This window comes from Bubalus kerabau, chromosome 4, assembly GCF_029407905.1.
Source record: "Bubalus kerabau isolate K-KA32 ecotype Philippines breed swamp buffalo chromosome 4, PCC_UOA_SB_1v2, whole genome shotgun sequence".
NCBI classification, from domain to species: Eukaryota; Metazoa; Chordata; class Mammalia; order Artiodactyla; family Bovidae; genus Bubalus; species Bubalus kerabau.
This window is the reverse complement of record NC_073627.1, coordinates 141,923,809-141,938,224: the sequence shown is the minus strand read 5'-3', so window position 1 is coordinate 141,938,224 and position 14,416 is coordinate 141,923,809. Positions and strand designations below refer to the sequence as shown.

General features: G+C 49.7%; 1 protein-coding gene across 1 annotated transcript; it reads left to right on the top strand.

Annotated features, from left to right (window-relative positions):
* Nucleotides 1-985: 985 nt before the first annotated feature.
* CHRNA2 (cholinergic receptor nicotinic alpha 2 subunit) lies at nucleotides 986-14,379 on the top strand. Its single transcript, XM_055578792.1, has 6 exons — nucleotides 986-1,058; nucleotides 2,274-2,422; nucleotides 2,865-2,909; nucleotides 7,652-7,761; nucleotides 12,089-13,097; nucleotides 14,254-14,379. The coding sequence occupies exons 1-6, from the start codon at nucleotides 986-988 to the stop codon at nucleotides 14,377-14,379; spliced, it is 1,512 nt and encodes a 503-aa protein (XP_055434767.1).
* Nucleotides 14,380-14,416: the final 37 nt, after the last annotated feature.

Sequence of the window (14,416 nt, the reverse complement as noted above, 5' to 3'; positions counted from 1 at the left end):
GAGGAACCTCCCCACACTGGCTTTGGTGTGGGGCACCTGGGCCTTGTCACCACCTGTCTTTCACAGACCTTAGTTGTGATTGTGGCAGAGCAATGACAGTCACAACCTACAAAACACAGGCCAGTACTGGCCGAGTCGCCCATACAAAATTATCTTTCTAGTTGCCATCACTGAGTAGCACCAGAACATGTTATAGTTGAGAAGCTGAGATGTGAGCTTGAATTCCAACTTCATCATGTGTTAACTACGTTGTTGTTCAGTTGCTAAGTTGTGTCTGACTCTTGGTGACCCCGTGAACTGCAGCACACCAGGCTTCCCTGTCCTCTACTATCTTCCGGAGTTTGCTCAAATTCATGTCCATCGAGTCAGAGATGCTATCTAACCATCTCACCCTTTCACGCCTCCTTCTCTTTTTGCTTCAGTCTTTTCCAGCATCAGGTTTTTTTCGAGTCAGCTCTTCGCCTCAGGGGGCCAAAGTATTGGAGCTTCAGCTTCAACATCAGTCCTTTCAGTGAATATTTAGAGTTTATTTCCTTTAAGATAGACTGGTTTGATCTCCTTGCAGTCCAAGGGACTCTTAAGAGTCTTCTCCAGCACCACAATTCAAAAGCATCAATAACTTTGTGGCCTTGGGCAAATCAGTCAATTTTTCTGATCACCAGTATTTGCAATTTAAATAAAAAGGATAATACTATCCCCTTCCCCGTACCTTCCTAGGATTGATAGGAGGCCCAAATGAGGTCACAGGTGTGAAGCACTGGAGGTGATGCCTTCTTGTGTCAAGGAGGCATCACCCTAAGAACACTTTGTTGGGCTCACTCAGGTTCTGAGGTGAGAGGGAACCCCCTCGGAATCCCCCAGGGAGTTCTGCCGTGCTAGCTCCCCAGGCCCTGCTGGGGGAGTGGTCCCAGCTTCAACCCACAGCCAAGCCCAAGCCGGCCTTCCTTCTGATGTCCAGCAGCAGCCAGACCCCTCCTCTGAAGCCATGGGTCCCTCCCGCCTTGTGCTCCCGTTCAAGACAAAGCTCGGGCTCTGGTGGCTTCTTCTGATCCCGGCAGGTGAGCAGGGGCGGTCCCCAGGGCATCCTGTCACATATGCGAGCGCACATGCCTCCGGTTGAAACTGCTGCAAGTGGGTTGGTGGTGACCCGCCAGAGCCTCAGGGTAGCTGTTCCATCGCGGGAAGGTAGGGGGCGCTCGCTGCGGCAGCTGAACCTCCCAAGCCCAGTTCTCCTCATCTGCAAAATGCTATCTGTGCCGGTACCCTCCCAGGGCTCTTGGGCGTGTGACCTGAAATGAAGGCTAGTGACTAGCACCTGAGATACATACATGGCAGCTGCTATCGATGTTTTGAATTTTAGAGCGGGGGTTCTCGACCTGCTCAGGCAGGAGAACCCTGAAGAAGTGAAGCTGTTTGCAGAACAGGGTGAAACCAGACAAGGGGTGATTTCGTCAGACAATCTGGGGACACTTTACCTAGCTGATGAGAAGGAGCAGATACCAGTGGTTTGAGGAAAAACAGGGGAGAGTCTCCGAGTAGCAGAGAATTTCATGGTTAGCATTAGAGGTTCCTTATAAGAGGATGGGAGTGAAAGTTCCCGGGGCCAGCTCACCCCACACAATCAGGTGCCTCTCACGGTTTGCTGTCCCTTGGGTCTCCTCATTTCCAGGCTTAATCTTTTCCCTCTGTCTAACTTCTTCCCACTGCTCTGCACGCCTCTGAGCACTTGTTTTCACCCCTTATCCATTGTTGTTGCTGTTCAGTTGCTAAGTTGTGTCCGACTCTTTGTGACCTCATGGACTTTGGCACACCAGGCTTCCCTGTCCTTCACCATTTCCTGGAGTTTGCTCAAACTCATGTCCATTGAATCGATGATGCCATTCAATCATCTCATCCTCTGCTGCCGCCTTCTCCTCCTGCCCTCAATCTTTTCCAGCATCAGGGTCTTTTCCAATGAGTCAGCTCTTTGCATCAGGTGGCCAAAGTACTGGAGCTTCAGCTTCAGCATCAGTCCTTATCCAGTAGTCATAGAGTAACTGATATTGCTTGAGTGCCGACTATGCACTGATTGGTTGCTTTGTAAGCTCGAACAGACATTATTATATTTCATTCTCAGCAGTGTTTTGACATAGGTACCGGATTAGTGTGCTCATTTTGCAGATAAGGAAACTAAGGTTCAGTGAGGCTGAGTGGCTCTGGTTGGATGGGAGAGGGAGCCAAGTGCCCAGCACCACGGACTCCTGGAAACCCCCATCTCCCCTCCTGTCCAACAGTATCCTCGAGGGCCCCCCACACCCAAGCTGAGGACCGCCTCTTCAAACACCTCTTTAGGGGCTACAACCGCTGGGCGAGACCGGTGCCCAACACCTCGGACGTGGTGATTGTGCGCTTTGGGCTGTCCATCGCCCAGCTCATCGATGTGGTGCGTCTGTCCTACCATCCTTCCCCCTTGGGATCAGCCCCGGACATGGACCCCTTTCCAGGGCTCCTCTGTTCCTCCCCATCTCCAGCCCTCCCAGCCCACCTCAGTCAGAGCATCACCCTTCAGTGTCACAGGTAGTCAGTCTCCCTCCCACTCTCAGCCCTGGAGCCCCTCCAGGGAGGGCATTGATTAGCAGCAGTGGGTTTTCTAAATGCCCTACTTGTGTCACCTGACATAAGCCCGGAGGACCCAGAGGCCTGTGTGATCCTGAAGAATCTGAGTGAGGAGGGCAGTATCAGGAGGGTTGGAGGGCGGGCTGGACTTGGGGCGTCATGTCAAAGCTTCTTTGGTGAGTGGGATCCTGAATCAGCTCCTCCCACTCTGCCCTGTTTTCTGGGACTTGCTCCTCAGTCTAACTGCTTTCTCTCCTGCTGCTGGTCAGGATGAGAAGAACCAAATGATGACTACCAACGTCTGGCTAAAGCAGGTGAGTGTCCCTCCCCGGGGCAAGGCAGGAGCAGGGTGGGAACTCATGAACCCCAGACCCTCCCAGGACTCTTTCACTAGCAGCATGATTCTAAGCTCACCTTTTGCCTGAGACTTGCCACTCAGGACCCTTCCAAAGCCAGCTGATTTCAGGCCGTTTCTCACGAGGGGCTGTGCTGCTGTGGCCAGGCTCTGAGTCCAGTATAGAGACTCCACCTACAAGAGCCACGTGGTTCCCTTTCCTGGAGTAGGACATTTCCAGGATGTAGGACATTGCCTACATCCCCTGCTACATTTGCAGGTCAGCTCACTGAATTGTCACTGGAAACATGGGCAGTTTTATTCTGTCCCCTTTACAGCCGAGGGAAACAGAAGCAGAGTGCATCTTGGCCAGAAGAGAGGCCAGGTGCGTCCCACTCGGTATCCCAGGCTCCTTCTACTGGAGAACACTGAGTGCTCTGTGCCTACACTGCCTAACAGGCTTCCCCAAACCTCACTGGCTTAAAGCAACAGATAGCTTATTATATCAAGAGATTTTATGGCCAGGCGTTTTAGTGCTTTGCTTGGAGACTCCTGGTGGCACTAGGCTGGTGGCTGGAGGGTCCAAGGTGGTTTCACTCACCTGTCCATCCCTTAGCAGGGATGTCTGGAAGACTCGGAAAGATTCTGGAAGCCAGGCCCAGCCATGCCTTCTCCTCCAGGCACTTTGAGGGTCTCTCCACCTGTTCTTTCCAGAAGAGGATCTGGACTCCTCACCTGATGGCCCAGGGACCCCAGAGAAAGGGTCCCAAGAAATAGGAAATGTAGTTGCTGCCTCTTAACCAGAAACTGGTTCAGCATCAGTTCTGGTAATGGGTGAGCGGCCCTCTTTGATGTGCCACTCACAAGGGCAGAACTCGAGTGCACGGCCTTTTTAGATCTCTCTCCCTTGCCCTCCTCATGCTCACCCTTTCCCAGACCCTGAAGTGGAGATGGGAGAAGACAAGAAAGAGGGCCCAGCCCTTTGCCTATGTCCCTCTCATGGCGTCTTCTCCCCAACCCACTGGCAACCTAACCCTCCCCATCTCAGAGGCTGGGACTTTGAAAACTATAACCATCAGAATTTTGATGGACATTTCTTTTTGAGTCATTTTAAAATATATATATTTATTTTTGGCTGCGCTGGGTCTTTGTTGCTGTGCATGGGCTTTCTCTAGTTGCAGGGTACGTGCTTCTCATTGTGGTGGCCTCTCCTGTTGCAGAGTATGGTGAGCACTCAGGCTTTAGTAGTTGCCGCACATGGGTTCAGTAGTTGTGGTACATGGGCTTAGTTGCTCCCCAGCATGTGGGATCTTCCCAGACCAGGGGTCCAACCCGTATCCCCTGCATTGCAAGCCAGATTCTTTTTTTAAAAAATCAACTTATTTTTAAATGAAACAAAGATGAATATTTTTAATGAAAAAAGGTACAATGCACAAAGAAGACACATCATAAACCATTAGACACTTAACAATAAAGAAGCTAAGATATATAAAGCAAAAATCAGAAGAAATATAAGGGAAAAGAAAAAATATATAATAGTGAGACATGTTAACATCTCTCTGAGAATATTTTATCAAGTGCAGAAAAAATAAGAATAGGAGCATCTTGAATGATGTTATTAACAATTTAAATATGATAGATTTCCATTTATATTAATTTTATAAATCTTATATCCTACACAAATATATTTAAACTTTTGTATCTCATATGCTGTTATTAGATGTCCACAGGACATTTAGAAAAACTGGCAAAAAATAAACATAACTAAATTTAAAAAGTAGGTTTCTTTTTTGCGTGGTTCAGTTATACCTATACACATACATTATTTTTGAAATTATTTTCCACTATAGGTTATTATAAGATATTGACTATAGTCCTTTGTCGGAGAAGGCAATGGCACCCCACTCCAGTACTCTTGCCTGGAAAATCCCATGGACGGAGGAGCCTGGTAGGCTGCAGTCCATGGGGTTGCTAAGAGTCCAACACAACTGAGCGACTTCACTCTCACTTTTCACTTTCATGCATCGGAGAAGGAAATGGCAACCCACTCCAGTGTTCTTGCCCAGGGACGGGGGAGCCTGGTGGGCTGCCATCTATGGGGTCGCACACAGTCGGACACGACTGAAGTGACTTAGCAGTAGCAGCAGCATAGTTCTTTGTGCTGTACAGAAGCAAGCCGGATTCTTAACCACCAGACCACCAGGGATACTCTGTCAGTGGCGGGTGTGCCATTCCTGCTCCATAGGCTGTAGATGGTGGGGGGCTGTCTGCTGGCCATTCAGGCTTTACAACTGGATGTTTAGATGGATGGCATGGATCAGACCGCTCTGATGCTATTGACCTTGGAACTGTGGGGGCCATGAGGTTCCTCTTTACAGACGAGATGCAGAGCCATGAAGGGACTTGGGAAGACACAGCAGTCAGTGCAAAGATCAGATCTTGAACCTGGGTGACTGCGATTTTTCCCTGTGGTCCAGTTATCTTGGCTTCAGGGACTGGGGTAGTAAAGAGAGAAAGAAGCACTGCAGCAGGAGTCAGGCCAACAGGACCACCTCTGACCCGCCTGTGATACCATGCAAGTTAGTCTCAGAGCCTCACTTTTCTCATCTGTAAAATGGGGATGCTACAATCTATTTGCCAATTAATATAACCCAACTTGGTGTGGATGTCCCTCCACTGTTGGTCGAATCTGAAAACTTGACACACAATGGACTGGGGGAAAGGGAAATATTTATAAAGACCAATCCCTTTCGAAATGGTTCCTCAATGTCCTGAAAAATCATGACAATTTTAGGAACATTTTTATCTTTTGTATTTGCAATCTGGCTTCTCTTTCTGTCTAAGCTTTCATCTGAAAGTGAAAGTGAAGTTGCTCAGTCATGTCCGACTTTTTGAGACCCCATGGATTGTAGCCTACCAGGCTTTTCCATCCATGGGATTTTCCAGGCAAGAGTACTTGAGTGGGTTGCCATTTCCTTCTCCAAAGCTTTCACCTACACGCAAGTAATTAGCACCACTGCTAAGCCAATGTCTTCCCAAGCATGGTTTTGCTACCAATGGCGGTTTCTTGAGATGATTTTAGTTGGCTCCAAAACCTCTTAAAAAAAAAGTCATACATGTGTATTTTAGTAGATGGGTTCAAATGATGTGGGTTTTCCAGCTACTTCAGTGATGTAAAATTCAAAAATTTATGTAAGCTTAACTAGGACTTCCCAGGTGGCTCAGATGGTACAGCATCTGCCTACAATATGGTAGACCCAGGTTCGATCCCTGGGTTGGGAAGATCCTCTAGAGAAGAAAATGGCAACCCACTCCAGTACTCTTGCCTGGAAAATCCCAAGGATGGAGGAGCCTGGTAGGCTACAGTTCATGGGGTCGCAAAGAGTCGGACACGACTGAGTGACTAAACTAAACTAGTGAATCAGTTTAAAGGAAAATACTAAGTAAATGCTTAATACTAAAGCTAAGTAAATGCTAACACACTGCTAAGGCGGTGCATATATATGGTCAAAACTTAGGAAGTTGGGGCTTGAGTGCTTGAAGTCTGGGAATCATTGAGCAGGATCAATGCTTTTCCTTTCATGTGCCTGCCTCCTGCAAAGCCTTCTGTTTTCCTTCTTGGACCCCTACCCAGTTGATGAGTTTGTGTAAATGTTTCACAGCTATCCTTAGAGGGGAAAGGTTACCATGCACGGGAGCCTTTTCAAGAGTGCTGCTGCTGCTGCTGCTAAGTCGCTTCAGTCGTGTCCGACTCTGTGCGACCCCATAGACGGCAGCCCACCAGGCTCCCCCTCACTGGGATTCTCCAGGCAAGAACACTGGAGTGGGTTGCCATTTCCTTCTCCGATGCATGAAAGTGAAAAGTGAAAGTGAAGTGGCTCAGTCGTGTCCGACTCTTAGCGAACCCAAGGACTGCAGCCTACCAGGCTCCTCTGTCCACGGGATTTTCCAGGCAAGAGTTCAAGAGTGCACCACTGCACTATTTTAGTGCAAATGCACAAAAGGAAAATGACCCCTAGAATTAGGGCAAGTTTGACTACTCGGAGACTTGGGTTCAAGCCCTAGCGCCGCCGCTTGTTGACGGCATACCGTCCAAGCTTCACTTGAAAAACACAGGTTCACTTGAATCATCCAGTGGAATCAGGGCCACTAGTGGGCGCTCTGGAGCACAGTTGGAAAGTCACTGGTTGACTCTTCCTTTCTCAGATGTGTAACTCTTGTGTGTTGTTTTTTACCCATCTGGTCCTCAGTTTCCTTATCCTTATCTGTTAGATGGGGCAATACTTCTACCTGCTCTGCCCTCTTTGCCCAGCTCTTCCCATTGAGGCTGTTTCTAGACAGAGGGTGTGAAAAACCTTTGTAAACTGTGATGCACTGAAAAAAACAAATGTTACTATAAACGAGTGAGGCTGCTTGCCGGGGTCGTCCAGCTAGGGACCGGTATAACAAAGGCGGGAAGTAGGGTTGAGCCATGGTCAGATGTGACCCGGACTTTGAGTACTAGAGTTGGGGCAAACCGAGAGCTTGGTCGTCTTAGACTGAACTCCCCTTTCCCATCTCAGGGCCCTTTTGGGGCATCGTGGCCCCTTCTATGCTGCAGGACCTGGTGAGGAGCTCCGGATGCTCTGTAATCGGCTATGGGGCGTCCCTAAGCTGCCCGAGGTTTTCCCAGGCCCCCTCCCCTGGCAGGGCCGCTTACAGGACTCCCTTTCCCACGCACAGGAGTGGAGCGACTACAAGCTGCGCTGGAACCCGGTCGATTTCGGCAACATCACATCCCTCCGCGTCCCTTCGGAGATGATCTGGATCCCAGACATAGTCCTCTACAACAAGTAGGAAGCGGCTGGGGTCCTGGGACACTGAGCCTGCGACGGGCGGGTAACTTGGTGCTGGGCTGCGTTGGCCTTGGGAGGCGCGCCCCCTCGTGGCCCAGCTGCGTTGCCTTCCTCTCAAACTCCTGCTTTTCTCGACGCTCCACCTTGTCTCTTGATTCTCTTCTTTCATTTCATGCTTTCACTCATGCACCCCAAGTTTACTGAGCACCTACTATGTATCCGTGCCTTCACTCTGCTAGTGGGACACAGATTTGCCAACACTGAATATTGTTTGAAAAATGCGGTCGATGCAGGCTGTGAAAACAATGCCTAAGGGTGGGAGTTTTGCAGGATGGCATGATTGTTGGAACAGGTAAGCAGCATCTCCTGGTAGCATCTTTGAAGGGAGCGAAAGTGACATTTAAAAATATTATTTATAGTTGCTTTGTATTCAGAACCAAAAAAGACCAGTCTTTGAGTGTAAGGACTAGAAGTTCTCCAGGGGATCTTCCTGATCCACGTTCACTGGGTCTCCTGCATTAGCAGGCAGATTCTTTACTATCTGAGCCCCCAAAGAAGCCCCAAAACAAAAGGCAGGGGAATCTAAAGAGAGCCCCAGAGAACCAGGTCGGTTTTTTTTTTAAAAATAGAAGATATAAAGAACTATAACTTCATTTATGTTTCAGTTCAGTTCAGTCGCTCAGTCGTGTCCGACTCTTTGCGACCCCATGGATCGCAGCACGCCAAGCCTCCCTGTCCATCACCAACTCCCGGAGTTCACTCAAACTCACATCCATTGAGTCAGTGATGCCATTCAGCCATCTCATCCTCTGTTGTCCCCCTCTCCTCCCGCCCCCAATCCCTCCCAGCATCAGAGTCTTTTCCAATGAGTCAACTCTTCGCATGAGGTGGCCAAAGTACTGGAGTTTCAGCTTTAGCATCATTCCTTCCAAAGAACACCCAGGGCTGATATCCTTTAGAACGGACTGGTTGGATCTCCTTGCAGTCCAAGGGACTCTCCGGAGTCTTCTCCAACACCACAGTTTAAAAGCATCAATTCTTCAGCGCTCAGCTCTCTTTATAGTCCAACTCTCACATCCATACATGACCACTGGAAAAACCATAGCCTTGACTAGATGGACCTTTGTTGGCAAAGTAATGTCTCTGCTTTTCAATATGCTATCTAGGTTGGTCATAACTTTTCTTCCAAGGAGTAAGCATTTTTTAATTTCATGGCTGCAGTCACCACCTGCAGTGATTTTGGAGCCCCCCAAAATAAAGTCTGGCACTGTTTCCACTGTTTCCCCATCTATTTCCCATGAAGTGATGGGACCAGATGCCATGATGTTAGTTTTCTGAATGTTGAGCTTTAAGCCAACTTTTTTACTCTCCTCTTTCACTTTCACCAAGAGGTTTTTTAGTTCCTCTTCACTTTCTGCCATAAGGGTGGTGTCATCTGCATATCTGAGGTTATTGATGTTTCTCCCAAAACTCAGCAGTGGCCACAGGACTGGAAAAGGTCAGTTTTCATTCCAATCCCAAAGAAAGGCAATGCCAAAGAATGCTCAAACTACCGCACAATTGCACTCATCTCACACGCTAGTAAAGTAATGCTCAAAATTCTCCAAGCCAGGCTTCAGCAATACGTGAACTGTGAACTTCCAGATGTTCAAGCTGGTTTTAGAAAAGGCAGAGAAACCAGAGATCAAATTGCCAACATCCGCTGGATCATCGAAAAAGCAAGAGAGTTCCAGAAAAACATTGCTTTATTGACTATGCCAAAGCCTTTGACTGTGTGGATCATAATCAACTGTGGAAAATTCCTCAGGAGATGGGAATACCAGACCACCTGACCTGCCTCTTGAGAAACCTATATGCAGGTCAGGAAGCAACAGTTAGAACTGGACATGGAACAACAGACTGGTTCCAAATAAGAAAGGAGTCCATCAAGGCTGTATATTGTCACCCTGCTTATTTAACTTGTATGCAGAGTACATCATGAGAAATGCTGGGCTGGAAGAAGCACAAGCTGGAATCATTTATGTTTAGTAGCCAGTAATTATTTATTTAGAAGTCAAGAACTGAAAATTAAGAGATGTTTGGCATGATATTTGTCTAAGAATGTTTTCTAAAGTGGGGCTCCAGAAAGCACTAGCCCCTGGACATATGACTAGATATGAAAAATAGTTTTGTGGTCAAATAATTCTAGATAACCTTGTATGTCATTAAAACCCCTTTGGCACCCCATCTCTAGTCCTTTGGAAAATGTCATTTTAAATGTTGTTAGAAGTTGGACAGACAAGACACCCCCTGAGCCCAGCATTTCCCAATTCGTTTGACCCAAATTTGGAAAAAGCTATTTTTAAACAACAGAATAAAGGGAAACAGATTCAGTTCTGAAGTTTGGTGTCCTTAGGTGGGTCAGGAAGATGACAGTGATCCCTTTACACTGCCCAGCCCCAATCGGGTCCAGAGCCCTTTCATCTGAGCCATCTCTGTAAACACATATTCGGCAGGGATTATCTGCACTGTCTCACACTGCCACTGTTAGACCACTCACCTCACTCAGGATCCCTCTAGTTTCTGCTTCTCGTTTCTGGCAGAGGGCAGGAGCAAAGTCCTCGCATCAGCTAGGGCCTGGAGTTTTAGGATTGCCAATAAGGCCAGTGTTACCTGATTATAACAGGAAGTTCCTTTGATAGAACAAAAGTTCAAATCAAATTCTTATAGACATTTGAAGAAAGGTCTTTCCTCCAGCCAAACCCTCCTCTTCAGGTTAAGAAGACCCGGGACAGTGTTTGGTTCTTTCCTCAAAATAGGGGCCCATGGTGCCATCTAGTGGTCATTGAGTATGATGTCTTCAAAAATTAAACATTTGCCCTTATCAGTTTGCACCTCCTTTTCAAAATTCCGGTTTCCAATCGGCCTAAATCTCTAGCCTGGAACTACTGCAAGGGAAAGAAGTGTCTCTTCCTGTGTATACTGGTTCACCTGCTTTTAGGATTGACTGTGGAAACTGCGGAGGGAAGTATGGCTGGGGCCAAGAGCCCATTGCACGACTTTGCAGCAGCATTCAGGGACTCAGGCTCCCAGGAAGCCGAACTGGACTGGTCACCGCTGTTCCAGTGTCACCAGCATCCTTATGGGCCCTTAGATGGGTAGCCTCAGGACGCTGCTGGCCTCCTCTCTCACCACCCCTACCTAGGACCCACCCTGCCCCCAACTCACCGTCCAGCAGTTCCCCTAGCCCAAGCATAGTCTGTGAGCCATAGCCTTTCATCCTCCATTCCTTATTCCACGGAAGCTCTGCTGGTCCATTCTCCACCCCAGCTTTCTGCCAGATCCTACCATCCATCCATCAAGGCTTTGCTAAAATGGCAGCTTGCTCACCGGAAGGGAGGTCCCCCCAATAGTTCTTGGGGAGCACTCTGACTCTGGCCTCCTAATGCTGTTGCCAAACTGCCTCCCTTGGACTGTAGATGTTCGAGGCTCGTCTTTTCCTTGTGGTTCCCTCAGGGCAGACCTGAGTCTCCCATCCCATCCCCCGCAACAGCCCCTATAGTGGCCCTGGTGGGGGCAGCTGACTCAAATATGGCTGTTAACTGGATGGATTCCTCCTTCATCAGCAAAATTATCAGGTCTATGCTGAGGAAGAAACTAAAATCCCAGGTAGAAAAGACAAGACCTCCAGCAGAGGGGCTTCATCACCACCTGCGGCAGATGGTGGGGGGATATAGTAAAAAACAACCAGGGTGGCTCAGCGGTAAAGAATCTGCTTGCCAATGCAGGAGACAGAGGAAATGGGTTCAATCCCTGAGTCCACTGGAGAAGATCCCCTGGAGAAGGAAATGGCAGCCCACTCCAGTATCTTGCCCGGGAAATCCCATGGACAGAGGAGCTTGGGTGGCTCCAGTCCATGGGGTTGCAGCACAATTACCCTAAAATGTTAAATGAATACAAACAGGCCATCAAACTAGGTATATACCCTATGATCACAAATATATAAAAATTCTATATGTGTTGTCTAGATGATGATCAAATATATGTGAGATATATATATATATATATATATAATCAACAGCAGTGATTATTTTAAAAATTCTTGGTGCTGTCCTATATTCTTCAAAATTCCTACTTTTGTAGCTAAGAAGATGGTGTTTGAAAGACAACTCAGGTAGCTCTAGCTGTCTGTGTGCTGAAGAGTCTTGCTTCTTCAAGTCCCAACAACCCGGCGTGGTCTGGCTGTGTTATTGGGGTCCCCCTGCTGGTGGTTATCTGGAGTAGCCTGGGTTGGGCAGCTGGGGTGCCCCAGCCCCCCACCCCCCAATGCCTCTCCTCTCCTCAGTGCAGATGGGGAGTTCGTGGTGACGCACATGACCAAGGCCCACCTCTTCTCCTCGGGCCTGCTGCACTGGGCACCGCCCGCCATCTACAAGAGCTCCTGCAGCATCGACGTCACCTTCTTCCCCTTCGACCAGCAGAACTGCAAGATGAAGTTTGGCTCCTGGTCGTACGACAAGGCCAAGATCGACCTGGTGCAGATGGAGCAGACGGTGGACCTGAAGGACTACTGGGAGAGCGGCGAGTGGGCCATCGTCAACGCCACGGGCACCTACAACACCAAGAAGTATGACTGCTGCGCCGAGGTCTACGCCGACGTCACCTACTACTTCGTCATCCGGCGCCTGCCCCTGTTCTACACCATCAACCTCATCATCCCTTGCCTGCTCATCTCCTGCCTCACCGTGCTGGTCTTCTACCTGCCCTCTGACTGCGGCGAGAAGATCACCTTGTGCATCTCTGTGCTGCTCTCACTCACCGTCTTCCTGCTGCTCATCACCGAGATCATCCCCTCCACCTCGCTGGTCATCCCGCTCATCAGCGAGTACCTGCTCTTCACCATGATCTTCGTCACCCTGTCCATTGTCATCACCGTCTTCGTGCTCAATGTCCACCACCGCTCCGCCAGCACCCACAACATGCCCCACTGGGTGCGGGTGGCCTTTCTGGGCTGTGTGTCCCGGTGGCTTCTGATAAGCCGGCCCTTGCCACCCTTGGAGCTCCGAGACACTCCGGATCTGAAGCTCTGCCCCTCCTATCACTGGCTGGAGACCAACGTGGATGTGGAGGAGAGAGAGGAGGAGGAGGAGGAAGGCAGATGGGTGTGTGCGGGTCCTTCGTCCCCCTCCGTGGGCATCTACACCTGTGGTAGTCTGCACCCAGCGGCCTCGGGTCCCAGGGCAGAGGCTCAGGTGCCGGAGGGCGGGCTCCTGCTGTCCCCTCGTGTACAGAAGGCCCTGGAGGGTGTGTACTATATTGCTGATCACCTGCGGGCTGAGGATGCTGATTCCTCGGTGAGTGGGGGCTGGGGGAGGGTCCCTCCCCTGGGTGACTCTGCCAGCCTAGAATGGAACCACTCCCCCTCCCCCAAGGGTGTTAGCTGGCACCACCCCAGTCTCCTCCATAAGGACCAACTCCCTTAGTCATGGCTTTGGAATCTGGAATACATTGTGATGGAGAACAGCTGGCTGGCCACGCTTATGACATTTATTGGCAGCACAGCAGTAAAGGCTGTCCCAGCTCAGCTTAACTGGGAGGCAGCAGGACAGAGGAGGAAGGGTCCCCCACGCCATCCTCACGCCAGCCACTTCCCACCAGTGCCCCTAGGTGGGTGGACGGGGTTGAGTGGAGGCAGACGGAGGGAATTCATCAGGAGATCCTCCAAAACCGGCCTGCTCCTTTGTCCTGGTGGGCTCCCCTTCCTTGTCCTTGTCCTGGGCTCGGGTCACTTTGCCAAGTTCACTATTCGCCCACAAACCCTGAGGAGCTGGGGTGGGCCAGGTGGGTTCCCATTCACCCCACCCCTGCTGTGTTCTGCATATTAGGTGACAAGGCCACTGCCCAGGGTCACAGAATTCTTCTTACCAACCTTGGTAAGGATGAAAGGCCAGGAGGTTATGACTGGGTGGCCTTGTTGAGTAGATAAGAAAAATTAATTATTATCTAATCTGGAGACACTTGGCTGGGCTGTGAGCCCCAGTCCCACGAAACCCTCAACCCCCACTGCATATACCCACTGCTAGCCTTCTCTGGGCCATACCCTCATCTACCTTCCCAGTGGCTGGGTGAGTGGTTGGGGAGGCAACTGTGGGGGAAACAAAGTCTTCACCGTTTTGCAACTTCTGAGTGTCGTGCTGAAAATCACTCTCCTCCAGGGAGGGTTCATGCCCCTGGGTGATTCTAGAACCTTCTGTGTCCCTCTAACTTCCATAACCTGGAATTTGAGAGCCCATGGAAAGGCTCTGGGCTATTGTCATAGGGGTGGGATAGGGTGGAAATCACTAAGTGAGGGTTATTTGAGTCTTGAGACATCTCTGTCGTCCCTGCCCCCTCCACTGCCTTAGCTTCCCAAGGTCTCAGTGGGGTTGCCACTGCCCCCAGCACCAACCTCACAGGGGCTGCGTGGATGGGTCACCTCCCCTTTCACTGTGCACCCATCTCCCCCTGCAGGTGAAGGAAGACTGGAGGTACGTGGCCATGGTCATTGATAGGATATTCCTCTGGTTATTTATCCTCGTTTGCTTCCTGGGGACCGTCGGACTCTTCCTCCCTCCCTTCCTGGCTGGAATGATCTGATGTCACATCTCCTGCTCTGGCCTAGAGGTGGCATGGC